Source organism: Sciurus carolinensis, chromosome 8 (assembly GCF_902686445.1).
Source record: "Sciurus carolinensis chromosome 8, mSciCar1.2, whole genome shotgun sequence".
Taxonomy (NCBI): Eukaryota; Metazoa; Chordata; class Mammalia; order Rodentia; family Sciuridae; genus Sciurus; species Sciurus carolinensis.
Window position 1 is genome coordinate 53,648,124 of NC_062220.1, and position 14,447 is coordinate 53,662,570.

Sequence of the window (14,447 nt, forward strand, 5' to 3'; positions counted from 1 at the left end):
TTAGAGTTGCTCTAAAGCATTCAGGCCCTTCCCTATGATGCGGCTCATAGCGGGTCTGCCCTGGCCAATAACGTTATTTAAAATAACAAATGTGCCAGAAAAGAGCCAAGTAGGAAGGGGAGAAAAATGAATTCCCCGGGCGCTGCACTGGTGTTGGAATGTGCCATTAGTTTCGAAGGGAAGAAAGTCCCCTGTGTGAATTTCATCGAAGATCGTAGGTCACCACTGGACCTTCGATTATGCACAGCCTTGACAAGAAAACCGCAAAGAATCGGAAGCGCGCTGGTCGGGTAGCGCCGGCGGGGAGCAGCCCCGGGAGCCCGAGGCGGCTGCAGCGCGCGTCCCCCGCCCGCCCGCGTGGTGCACTCGGGGGCGGCTCGGCGCGGCTGGGCGGGGAGGCAGGGCGCACTGGGCGGCGGCGCAGTCTGCACCATGGCGTACCCGGGGCACCCTGGCGCCGGCGGCGGGTACTACCCAGGTGGGGTAAGTGCTGCTTGCCCCAGCGCGACCCTTGGGCTCCGGGTACACCAAGAGGCGGTTCTTAGAAACGCTGCGGCCCGCGGGGAGGGGGCGCTGCCGCGCGGATCCCACGGCGGCTGCCCTGGCTTCCCCCGTGCGCTCCTCGCCTTGTGCCGGGCCCCTGCGGTTCCGCCTCTCTCTTCACCCATCCTCCGGGCCCTTCTACTCCCGGGTGGCCCCGTGGTCCCAAGGCGCGAGTGGAATAGGACCCAAGAAGCCCACCCTGTGACTCTCGCATACGCGGCATGAAATTGTGCAGTTTGGGTGTTGGCTTCCTCCTCCTCCCTCTCGGTTTTCCCCCAAAGCAACTACAGCCATTTTGATCTAGAATGGTCCCGAGATCTATCTTCACCCCTTTAAAAGAAAGTGTGAGGAAGGATGGCAGGAGGACAGAGGTCAGGGAAAATTTGCTAGGGTAAAAGTCCTGGAGGAAGGCTGCCTAGCCAGGCGTCAGGGATGCGCGTCGTCTTGGGAGCTGGTTCCGAAACGACGTTGCCCCGCCTGAGACAGCCTGTCCTGAACACCTTACTCTTCCCTTGGCCACACCTGTCGCACCAACTCTAGCCGTACCTAGTACTTAAAACACTTTTAAAACACCATAAAAGCCGTATAAACAAAAGGAAAACAATTTCGAGCTCTGCCCTTGCCTAGGTTATATTCATCTCTGTAACCTGCAGGTTAAAAGGACTTTTTAAAGTGACTTCATATATACAAGCTACCACTTTCATGAAAACCAGTTTGGGTCCAGGTCACCAGCCCTTAAGTTGTAAAAGGGTGAGAGTGGAAAAAAGAGAAGGGGTGATTGCTAGTTAGAGTGTGCTGGGTGGTGGGGAGGTAAGTCATGTGAAGCGCAAGCAGGCAGTTTCCTGGCTTTGCACAAAAGCGCTCTCTGTGGTGAAAGAATACAACATGATGTAGCGAATGATGCGTTTGTGTTTCCTGTTTCACAGTATGGAGGGGCTCCTGGAGGGCCTACGTTTCCCGGACAAACTCAAGATCCCCTATATGGATACTTCGCTGCAGTTGCTGGACAGGTTAGCTTTCACTTTTATTTTTAAAGACCTGTCAGATTCGCATTTGTGTTACCTTTTAATATAGTGACACAAAAATGAACTTTGCCCAGGAAATGAGTCCCTTTGCCTGTACAAAGGAAGACAGAAAGGACAGTTGTTTGTGTTTGCAATACTGGTTATTGAACCTAGAGATGCTGTGACTGAGCTACATCCCCAGCCCTTTTTATTTTGAAACAAACAGGGTCTGACTGAATTGCCCAGGCTGGCCTGGAACTTGCTATCCTACCTCAGCGTTTTTGAGTAGCTGGGATTCTAGCTTCTTGTTTTAGTTCTTTATTCTGAATATTCAGAACAAATTAGGACAAAACAGTACCTGTATTTAAGTTCGTTGAATTTGAAACTAAGCTTGTGACTGAATGAGGATAAGATTGAACAGAATAGGGATTATAAGTATACTTGAAGATCTGTAAGGTAGAAAAATGTCTTTAGAACTGAGTTGTGAGTCCAGGATGGTTTCAAGAGAAGAAATTCAAGATCTGATGTACATAAACCTCTGTTTATACAACTTAAAGACATGTATTAGTAATTATGTAGCCAGATTCTAATGGATACTTTCTGTTGAATTTGTTAATTGTTTACTTATCCTTAAAAAATAGTATGTATGGTAAAAACCCACCAACTTCTAAATAAGAAAGTTACTACTCTCAGTATCAGGAAGTTAATCCTGTGAACAGTTTACTTTCTTTCTTATGCAAATGCTGTCACTAGGTCAGCTCTTCCACATCCTTATTAGGTATTGTGGCCTATTGACCCATAGAAAGAATTCAGGTCAGCTCCCCAAGACCTACTTCTCTGCATTCCCAACTTGCATGACAGATGGTGGTTTGTCCTGAGGGAGAACATTTACCTAGCTTCCAGGGTCACTCAGTACAGTAAATACACTGTGTAACTTAGACACATCCAGAGGGGCTGTTTATTCTTAAGAATTCAACTTAGTCTTGTTTTGGTCAGAAGCTAGAAATAGCAAAATCATAACATGAAAAATGCTATAGCATATTATGGATCACCTTTTAAAGTAGCACTCTAAGAATACAACTTTGAGAATTTGAATGGAAAATTGAGTCTAAGACTGCAAGACTTTTCCCCTTGAGGATCTGCTTAATCTTTTATTGATCTGTATCTTTGAAACCACAAGACAGGGCACGCCTCAAGACTAACATTCTTAGATTGCTGGAGTCTCCAGTGTGTAAGTGACCCCACCTGCTTAGCTTTCAGCAGTCCTGGCCTTATTCAGCATATTCATCATCAAAGTATTGCTCTTGCTCCTAATTTGTGACCTGTCATATTCAAAACTTGAGGATTTAAGTATTTTATTTTAAAATTCCTAAAAATTACATATATCTCTAATTCTGACCTAGTGCAGCTAGTGGGCAGGTACTGGGAGCCTAACCTCTATGTTTAGGTATAACTGTGCTCTACAAAAACCATTCACTAAATCATAAGGTGATCAAAGAGTCTTTCTGTTTGAATCAGGCCTTTTATTTACTGATGTCTGCAGTGTACCCTGCTCTTTCCCCCTAAAAAAAAAAATAAAAATGATTTTTGAACAACTCCATAAATAATTTTATTTTAAAATGCTTACTTGGGGCAGTTTCCTAGCTCTGACTAAGAGAAAAGAATTTGCCAACACAGGCTCTCTTTCATCATTAAATTATGTTTGGAATTAGGAAGAGGAAAAGAATACCCAAAATTCTTTTTATTAAAAAAAAGGCAGGGGGGTGTGATACTACTCATTTTTGTTTGTTAGTATTGCTGCATTGAATACTGAAGGTAAACAAAGAACTTGAAAATACAAATTACTATTGTGATTCCTCTTCCTGTTTTTTATAAAAGGATGGGCAAATAGATGCTGATGAATTGCAGAGATGTCTGACACAATCGGGCATTGCTGGAGGATACAAGTGTAAGTTGACTGATGAGTTCTAAAGTTTCTCTAAAAGTCCTCTTGTTCTTTATATATTAGCTATTACATGAATTATACTGTTTAAGGAAACAGATTTTCTGATTCAGCCAAGCTTAGAATTGCAAAAGCTAAATTAAGATGAGTATTTCTAAATGTTGATTTGGAAACAGTTCAATAAGTCATTCTACTTATTATGGGACTTATGAGACAGTTTGGGTGGCCTCCTTCACAGAGGACAAGTTTAGGTGCTGAAATGAAATCTGCTGGGTCAGGTATTATTAATGATAGGAGCTAATAGTCATGGCTGATTATTTGTCAAGAGCTTACTTTGTCTTATGCCTGGTGGCACTTAGGACTTTGAGTGGTGGGTCCTGCATTCCTGAACCCTGGACATGCTATTGGCCAGATGAATGCTTGTGTGACATCTCCCAGGTCTTTCCTTTTTCCATTTCAGAAAGTGTATTCAGGCCAAGTGGAAAGTACCCTTTCTACTTTCTGAACTCCTTAACTAGTTGTTCTTCTCTCCCTTCTTAGTTCCTCAAAAACTGGCTCTGCTGCCCTGTAGTTTTGTGCTTACCTCCACTTCCTGCCTTTTCAGCTCTCTGCTGCAAGAAGTAGATGGGGAAATATTGCAGAGGTGCTGCATCCTGACAGGGGCCTCTCATCATCCCGCATACATACTGTGTACTTTGTTTTCAAATCCAGTCTTGACCATGACCAATTTCTAGGATAGAATTTATTTGCATCTTAGTTCAAGTGCATTAGCTGCCAAGTTCTTTCCAGTTGGTAATTGAGAAAGAACATCAAAATGAAGACTTAGCTTCATAATAAGCTATGAATTAAAAATTCTCAAATTGGAGGCTAGGGTTGTGGTTCAGTGGTAGAACGCTTGCTTAGCATGTGTGAGGCACTGGGTTTGATCCCCCAAACCACATAAAAATAAATAAAAATTTAAATAAACAAAAAAAAATAAAGTTACTCAAACTAAAATTCACAGCTGAGGATGTATTATGACATTTTTGACTGTTTGACATGACGTATTTACTATCTGACTCTCTTTGAACTACTTATGTTTTTATTGTTAGTGTTCCTTCTTTTATGCGACCTACAATTTTCTGGTTGGGAGATTAATACGAAAGAAGAACTTTTTGAATTTCTGTCATTTAATCTGGTCCTAAACGAAAGAAGTACTTTCTAGATTAGTTGTTTTTGTTTGCTTGTTTGCTTTTCTACTGACTTCAGTATTTTACTGACTTCAGTTGAATGGAGTCAGGGATACATGTTAGGGTCTCCATGGAGTCATCCATTTACAGAAAGGCTTACTAAACCCAGGAAGTGACAACGGAGCTGAAAATGGATCCTGAAGCTATTTAGAAGGTGATTGAATATCAGGGAAAAGAGAATGGAGGACACTCCCAGGTGTCTGTCTTGGGTGAACTTTGAGTAGATGGTGGTACCATTCATGAAACTGGAAAGCAGAGAAGCTGTCTTTCTTTTAGCCCCTCAGAAACCTTGATGTAAACCAAACATACTGAGCTCTGTCCTGTGGTTGTCAAGCCATCTGGAGCAGTGGTTCTTAAACTTTAGCAGCCTCAGCATCCCCTGGAAAAATTGCAAAAACCAGATTGCTGGGCCCCACCCTAGAGGTTTTTCTCAGGAGGACTAGGGTAAGATGCAAAAGTGTCACCTGTAATAAGTTTCTATGTCATGTTGGTCCAGGTTATCACCTCTAAGAAGTTTCCATATGATATGGGTTCAGGTTGGACCAACTGCTTTAATGTGAATATATCTCTCTTGAGGATCTTGTTAAAATTCAGATTCTTATTTTATTGATTATATTTTGTTGATTAAGGGTTGAGATTCTTCAGTTCTTTTTTTTCCCCACATTTTTTTTATTAGTGCATCATAGCTGTACATGGAGATTCTGCAATCCCAACAAGATCCCAAGTAATACTAATATGGCTGGTCTGGGAATCACACTTGAGTAGAGTATGGTCTCAACCTGACTGCCCACTGGAATCCTCTGAGAAACTCTAAAACATAGCAGTGTCTGGGATTCAGATATTGATGCAGCCTATATTGAGGATTGTTTAAATTTTCTAGGTGCTTTTTATAGGCACCAGAGCTGAGAATCAATGGTCTAGAGAGATTTCATACCTCCACACAGTTTAAAAGTCAGAATGAAGGATCCATAAGATCTTTCCAAGAAATTTAGAAAGTGTTGACACTTTTCTCACTTTAAAATAATTATATGTTAATCAAATGGATATTAAAAGACCAAGAGAGAAATAGTTGCCAGTCTTTTTTTTCTAGGAGAGAATATGCCAAATACAATAATGCATTAAACATGAAAAACTATAATTTGTACAGTTTAGAGATAGGATAATTATAAGTTAGTCCAATTGTATTCTAATTTCAGTTTTGTTAGAGGGGGAAATAAGAAGCTAACAAGAGCTGTGGAAAAGGTTACTTCTGTGTGCATCTTAAATTTGCAGAATTTATACTATTTTTTCCCACTTGACACTTGTCACTTCTGCCTTCTAGGTATACAACTTCTTTGTACCTGCACAATATTTCCTCAAAAGTAATTGATTTCCATGAATGCAGTATAAGCTACAAAGGGTTCTCTATTTTTAACTTCATAATTCTTAGATTACCAAGTAGCCACACTCATTGTGCATGTTCTGGTTTGGCTTCATAAATGAGCTATTACATGTCCTCAGATTGCTTTCAAGCAATTGCTTTTTAGGTAAAACTAAAAAGCTTTCTGAACAGTGGCCACCACTGCATGGGTCAGTGGCTCTTACTGCAGAGTACTCTTATCTAAACAGTTTTAACAAACACAGTTACTTGGTTTCATTTATAAGTTTATTGTGTCTGAAAAGAGGTCATATATTATTTTAGCTAAGAGGTTGCAGCTCAGTGTCTAACATTATAGAGAAAAGAAAGAAAAACAAATGATTATACATAAAAATAGCAAAACCAGCTATTTATAGTCATTTATGAGCAGGAACAAAGCCATCCTGCCTTCCCACACAACTGTGGTGGATATAATACATTTTGGTTCCTTATGTTTGTTGGACTCACTATATTATATTATGGTTTTAAAGGCAAGGAAATTTAACAGTTTGTGCATATGTTTTAAAAAGATTTTTTTTAATTGTTAAAATTTGTATTCTAGAAGAAGAAATCCTTTTATCCACAAAAGTCTACTTGAAATATAATTTACTTCCACATAAACTGAGTAGCATATAAAAAAGTAAATAATCATATTCCTACTTAATGTGAAGATATCCAATGTACTGTGAATTTTTGCAATTGTGTTTATATGTATGTACTTTTCTTGACTTAACAGCTTTTAACCTGGAAACCTGTCGGCTTATGGTTTCAATGCTGGATGTATCCTTTACCTTGATTGTTGACTAGAGTATTATTTCTTGACAAGAAATTTCCTTCCTGGAAGAATTCATTGCAGAATGACAATAATTAATACACCAAGTGACAACCACTGAAAAGCTCAGTGAAATAATTAGCTTTTAGGATATAATTTGGTGTGAAAATGGGAAGGAAGTTTAGTAAACAGAACGCCAATTGTTCGGTAATCCAAGGAATCGTCAGAGTAGAACAAGTGTGGAGACAAGTGCCAGAAAGATCCACACCCAACCCCCAAGTGATGGGATCATACACATCCCAAGTGTTGGACTCATTTAAATGAGGTGCCTTCCATCCCAGCCCGTCTTCCAAGAGTGAAATCCTTAGGTCTGAGGGAGGACTGCAGGACAGAAGTGTAGACAGCATATCCTGGGGCACCTAGGAAGTGTATCCAATTCCAGAACCAAGACTACTCTTTACTTAAACCATTTAGTTTTCCCATAGTAAAAATAGTTACTAAGAACTTTTTCTCCATAGATCCTTCCTATTATATCTTTGTGTGCTATCACTAATCTTTTTATTTTATCATATCAAGAAAAATGTACAATAACTTTAAAATATTTTAGTGGAAAGAACATTGAATTCCCCCTTATCCTCGTTCTTTCATTTAATTGTTAGAAAATGTTATAAAATAAAGAAGCTCTGATCCTTGATTACAGTTCAGAGAGACAGGTCTGGCACCATGGGGTTCAATGAATTTAAAGAACTCTGGGCTGTACTGAATGGCTGGAGACAACACTTCATCAGTTTTGACAGCGATAGGAGTGGAACCGTGGATCCTCAAGAATTGCAGAAGGCTCTAACTACCATGGGTGTGTATGACTAACTGGAACTCTCCATTCACTGGTAGAAGTAGGGTTTTTTGGGTTTTGTTTTTTTTTCCCTAAAAGTAGGTGCTACTTGAAGACAGTTTCTATTTTCTTAGAAATTGTATGTGTTCATAAATAGAGCAGGAAGACAGGAAATAATTAAAATCAGAGCTGAAATCAATGAAATTGAAACAAAAGAATTCAAAAAATTGATAAAACAAAAAGTTGGTTCTTTGAAAAGTAAAAAAATAGACAAACCCTTAGCCACACTAACACAGTCTTAAAAATTGTACTTGATTATTTTTTAGTGGTTGCTCTTTCAAGCCTTTAACATGTTTGCGCTGGATGATTTTTCTGCCTTACAGGATTTAGGTTGAATCCCCAAACTGTGAATTCAATTGCAAAACGATACAGCACCAATGGAAAGATCACCTTCGATGACTACATTGCCTGCTGCGTCAAGCTGAGGGCTCTCACAGGTGTGTTCTGGGAGGTGATGTGGTCATCAGGAGCCATGAGAACACAGACTTATGACATTTCATTTCTCAGTGCTTCTGAGCTTTTATTCTCCCCAGTTTTTTTTTCTTGCATCAGTAGTTGCTTTAGTAAATTTTTGACATTGCTCTTACACATACCTCCTATGTTAATATTGTTTTACAGAATTTTTTTGGTTAGTGGGTAATCTGCCATTAAAATAATCTTAAATAAGTTTTACTAAAATATTCCAAAACATAACCAGCTAATTTGTGCTTATCTTCTATTCGTTTTTTTCTTTTTTGTTTTTGTGATTCTGGGTATCAAACCCAGGACAGTGTATATGCTAAACAAGTGCTCTACAACTGAGCTACATCCTCAGCTCTAATCTGAGCATTTTTTAATCAGACTGTGATTAGGAGTGATTTCTCTTTAGAATGTGAGATTTTTGAAAATTACAATAAATTCTTAGGTGGACTAAAATGATTGGGATATTTGATCATAGCCCATTTTTCATATTAAGGACTCTATTCATCTATTTCCTTATTTCAACAATGTCCGTTTTATTAAGTTTGAAATTTTATACTTTCATCACAATTAAGTAAAGATGTTAGAAGTTACACAGATTTTAAAACTGATTTTGAGGAAAGGTATTTCCGCCGTGATCCACAATTAAAAAAATAAAAAGCTCCAACTTCTGCCTATGATATTACGTTGTTGCATATAAAATCTTTTACTATTCATATAATTGACTTCTTTGCTTTGGCCTTTCTTGTTGACTGTACAATTTAAATGTCACTGTAGTGTGACCCCAATGCCAAAATAATTAACGATTCTGATTTTAGAATAACTGTTTAAAGAAAAACTATGAATTTTATTGTTGTTTTACAGACAGCTTTCGAAGACGGGATACTAGCCAGCAAGGCATGGTGAATTTCTCATATGATGATGTAAGTCTCAGTAAATTAATAGCTATGTAGGTGTATACAGTGCACACAAAATAGGCATCCCTTTTGAAGACAGATTTTAAGAACATCTTAAAGAGACCCGAGAAATCAGAGATTAAGTGATCAGAAGGAGTTACCATCTGAAAATGTATTAATTTCATTTACTGTTAGTTTTCTCCATAGGCTACTCTGTTTGATTTGTATTTAAAGAACTGGGCTCAAGTCTAGCCTGTTGCATTGCTTAGCTGGGTCACTTATGTGGTTTCTTAATTGCTTTGAAACTTTTTGAATACAGAGAAGGATGTCATTATAATAATACCAGTTTCACTAGGGTATATTAAGATTTCAGGCAGAAATGTCCTCAAAACACATGATGCAGGTATTGTGTCTGATTCCATAAGCAAACTTTCTCAGTCACTGAGAAGTAGCTTTAATAGCTCAAAGCTGTACTTCACACAACTGTGTTCTTTGTTGAGAACAGAGAGCAGGTGCCAGTTTAAATAACAATTTAAAGGAAGTTTTTATTGAATAGCCATACTAAATAAGGTAGGATGGGGCCAGTGTGAAATAACCAACTGCCCTCTCTGATATCGTTCACTGGATGTATATAACAATAGTTAGGAGATGTTTAGTTATTTCATTTTTTTGCCGAGCCATTGATTTAAAGAAAAAAAGTCACTGAGAAATGAAATCATTGTAATCACTGAATATTCTAAAATGTTTCTAGAAGCTACTACTGTTGTCAGTGCACTTTGAAAAGGCATAGTGTATGTGAAAATATAAAACGCTTCTTTCTTCTACTTAAGGGTGTGTTCTCTTTAGTGTGCCTTAGCTTCTCAGTTGATAGTCCTGTCCCTGCATTAGAGATCAAGGGCAACCTGGGAATGGAAAAAGGATGGATTTTGACCTCAAATGAGGACATTTAAGACATTTGTATGTTTCCTCATTATTAGTTTCTTTTTCTCTAAAATAGGAATAATCAGTTTGACCTTGCAGAACAGGTGCATGGACTAGCAGTGCACAGGGCCTTGCCAGTGTTAGAGAGTCATAGAAAAAGTTGATAGAGGGGGCAGAGTCTATTTCTATGTATTTGGTGGGGAAACCAACATTTCATAACATATTCTGGTGCTTCTAAACTCAGGTTTTATTTGCATCTAGGTTTTATTTTAATAAAGCACATGTTAAAGAAATAAAATGTTTAAAAGTGCTCCATTAAACTTCCCACAAGATATGACAATATAAATTCTAATTATTTGTATTTGTGGGCAGATACCTTTGACCATGACCTTTTGTAGACTCTTTAATATTATCCAGATTTAAATAATCCTTTATTAATTGAAGTAATGTCTTGTACCAGTAAGAAGTAAGAACCCCACTGGGTTTTTCTTTTTCTTTTTTCCTTTTTCCTTCCTTTATACTAGAGATTGAACCCAGGGGTGCTTTGCCACTGAGCTACATCGCTAGTCCTTTTATTTTTGAAATGGGCCTAAGTTACTGAGACTGGTCTTGAACATGTGATCCTCCTGCCTCAGCCTCCTGAGTTTCTGGGATTATAGGTGTTCACCACCACACCTGGCTCCCATTGAATTTTATATTACAGGTTCCCCTAAAAAAAAAACGAACCTTTCTATCCATCACGTATGCATATATTAGAGGTTGTGTGTATGTGTGTGAGTTAACCCTTAATTCCAAGTTGAAGAAATAAAATGTAAACTGCTGAAAAATAGGCTATGGTGTACCAAGTGTTTTGTGGTCTGTAGTGTAACACTGGCTTTTCTCTCTTTCAGTTCATTCAGTGTGTCATGACTGTTTAAGAGGAAGCTGCTAGAAGACAATCAACATTCCACCTGGAGTTTGCATTTGCTTACTCTTTACCTTCAGTAATGTGTGTAACTTACATGGCTACTTCCCCTGACAGCTTTTGTAAAGGTCTATCACTTAACACACAACTGAAGTTTTGTTTTTAGTTTTGCTAATAAATTCTTTGGAACTTAATAAGAACAAGTCGGTTATACCAACTAGAACTTCCTTGAGCCATTAACATTCATACCTTATTTTCCTACTAAACCTCTTTTATTATAAATTTGAGTGGTGCAAAATGTTTAGAGCACATTATATACTTTGTATTGTGAGATCTGAAACACTTAATCAGGCTACAGTTGTTATCTTTCCTCTCCTGAAGAATGTGGTTGAAAGGTTTGTGTGGAAGATTCTTATGTAAATGATATAGACCTCCTTGAATGCAAAAAACAAACATAGTAATCCTTGTTAGCGTTCACCTTACTAGAAATTTAGCAGCACAGGATTTAGACTTACACATATTTTCATGGCCTTCTGAATGGACAGGGAACATTGAGTGATTATTTTCTGCCTTTTTAGAATGTATTGATAATTTGAGTGGCAAATACTGTCACCAAGTCCCTCTTTGTCATCATCCATTCAAAACTTTGTTAGCTATACTTAAGAATCTTATATATTATAAGCTTAACTATGTAAAAAGAAAATTAATAGAAAAAAGACTAAGGGAATATGTGAAAATATTAACTACGTTATTTTCAACTAATGGGATGCTAGATAACCTTAATTTTCTTTGTACATTTCAGTATTTTCCAAATTTCCTATAAGATATATGCTTCCATTTTAAAATCAGAAGATGAATATTCTCTAGTAAATAGATGTTGAATACACACACACGTATACACACACATATAAACATAGAATTCAACCAATATTTTTAAACTGTGGGCTTTCAATAACATCTGGATTCTAATACTGGCTGCACCTCTTACTGTCTGGTTTGATCATTTTAGATAACATCAAGGGTCTTAGTCTCCCTGTCTTTGAGAAGGAGATAGCACTTACCTCTTGGTAGTTCTGAACATGAAAAGGTGTGTTGATAAAACAAGCAGAAATAGCGTTTCTGTTTCTTAAATTTAAAACTGGCCTGACTTGCCTTTGCCTTTCTTTTTTTTTTTTTTTTTTTTTTTTTTTTTTTGCAAGAAAGCTTAACTGATTAAAAAAAAATGATGCTAGTATATTTCCTCCTTGCTGGCAGTGTATCTGTCTTACTTCAGGGCACAATGTGAGCATTACCAATCAAGTAAACAATTAGTTGTCAACTAATGAAAATAAATTTTCCTAAGTATCTTTAGCCTCATTTCACTAATGTGTTTTTTAAATGATAAAATATATATTTCATAAATATTCTTCATCCCTAGTTTATATATTTATGTCAAGTAGTTATGCCCAGATTACATGTCAGAGTGTGATGGTCCTGTTCTATCTTCCATGGTAAGTCTAGGTTTTATTACAGATATATTTTGTGTGGCCACAAAGTTTCTCTTGGGCCTGGGCTGCCCAGAAATGGGCCAAAGGGTGTAGGACCAGAGTTAGGGACTGTCCTTCAGAGTTCCAGTACCTATTGTTTGGCTTAAACTCACCATGATCTTCTGATGAGATCATAGTTTAAGGGAAGGTAAATTCCTTTGTGAGCATTTGCAGTCAGGAAAAAACACCCTTGCTGACCCAAGGACATAGGCCATATTTGAGCCACTCTGTTGCTTTGATGAGTCCCAAGATGTGCTACAGCAATCATGGTTCTGAATTTGCTTTTGGATGAGGGCTAAACAATTATAAATCATGTTTCTCATATCAATTTATTCAATTTTAATTATTGATACTTCAAAACAATTCTTACCTCCTCTACTTTTGTTTGTACAGTTTGTTTCTGAAAGCATGGGGCTTCCTTTTCAGTATGTCTCTGGAGTTAAAAAGTTTCCTTCTCCTTGATGATTTGAGGTAGCCATCCCCTTTCTTTAATTACTGGTCACTCTTCATTACAAAAGAATCTCTGCTACCTTCTTTCCATTTTATGTTGGGTTCTGTGTTTCATTTCTTTGTATACTTCCATTGCAGACAGACTATTTCTCAGTCTGTTTATCTTCTATTAAAGCATATAGTTGGGAGTGGGGTAAAGCTGTGAACTCAAACTTGAATTCTTGGAATGGTGGGAGAAATAATTTCCTCAAATCACTCCAACTTGGCATTGTGTTTTATTTTGGAAATGTGTGCTTCCATCTTATGCTTCAAAAGATTCATGATTTACAAAGTACACATAGTACATTTCACAAAGTTCCATAGAAGCGTGGCTGCCAGAGGTCTGGTACTTCCTGGACACAGTTGGCATAGATTTGCACCAAAGCAGTCGTTAAGTTAAAACTTGAGAAACTCAAGTTCCTGTTGACCCAAAGTTGGAGTTCAGACTATAGCATGATATTCCAGCCCCTGAAATGGCATGTTAGCTAAAACTTCTGCTGTCTCTGGGCTAGGCTTTGCTTTGACGCACCTGAGTGCATTACTGTTTCAGTGCTCATTTAAATGAATTCTTATATGCCTCAAATATAAGCAATGGAGTTCTATGTAATCACCATAATTTTAAAATCTCATAATAAACATACAAGCCCTTCATCAATGACTTCCTTCCATTTTTCTCACACTGTAACACAGACTTGACTACTTTTTCCTATACAGACTATGAGCTGAAGGCAAGGAAATTGCAAATGCCAGAGTAGTGACAGGTAACTAAAATGGATGTGCCAGAGAAGATCGAAAGTCCAGGGTGGAACCATTTTTAGGCAATGAACTCATGAACCTAAACTGAACCCATCCAAGACCCTGCTTTAGAATGTGCACAGGTGAGCACTACTGCCTGGGCTATAGGATAAGGTACAAGACGTGAATCCTCATTAGGGCAAGGGAAAGTGCTTAAGAAGCAAGGCAGGTGGGGAAGTAAAGGAAACTGCTCAGCAAATTTGAGCACACAAGCTTTACTAAAGGATTGTTCTGTTTCTTAACAAGTTAATGGTCTCATCTGGGACTGTTCAGAACAGAAAAAATAAAATAACCACCCAGTAACAATACCCTGATTAAGCTGAAAGAGCAACTGGCTGGGAGGATAAAATAGAGATTAAAGGGAGTCGTGCATCAAAATAACATAAATCTTTTATTGAAAGTCACTTTATTGATGTTACAATGAGAGTAACATAGAAAACTGGTATCTTATTAGCTTCAGAAGTGAATACTAATAAAATTGTGTCAGAAATTTGAACCTCAAGTTACAGTGACCTTTAAAAACAGCAAGATTTTGTTTACCTACAATGCAAGAACAATTTTATAACTTGAACAGCCATAAAACAAATCACACTTGCTCAGGAAAGCAGTCGCCATATACATTTCAGTTGGTGTGTGCCAAAACCCAATTATTTTTAAAATAGCCTAAGAACCTGAAGTG

General features: G+C 38.0%; 1 protein-coding gene across 1 annotated transcript; it reads left to right on the top strand.

Annotated features, from left to right (window-relative positions):
* The first annotated feature begins 348 nt into the window (after positions 1–348).
* On the top strand, positions 349–12,152 carry Sri (sorcin). Its single transcript, XM_047562722.1, has 8 exons — positions 349–483; positions 1,470–1,553; positions 3,426–3,495; positions 6,851–6,894; positions 7,592–7,739; positions 8,102–8,215; positions 9,102–9,160; positions 10,945–12,152. The coding sequence occupies exons 1-8, from the start codon at positions 433–435 to the stop codon at positions 10,969–10,971; spliced, it is 597 nt and encodes a 198-aa protein (XP_047418678.1). The 5' UTR covers positions 349–432; the 3' UTR covers positions 10,972–12,152.
* The last annotated feature ends 2,295 nt before the right edge of the window (positions 12,153–14,447 follow it).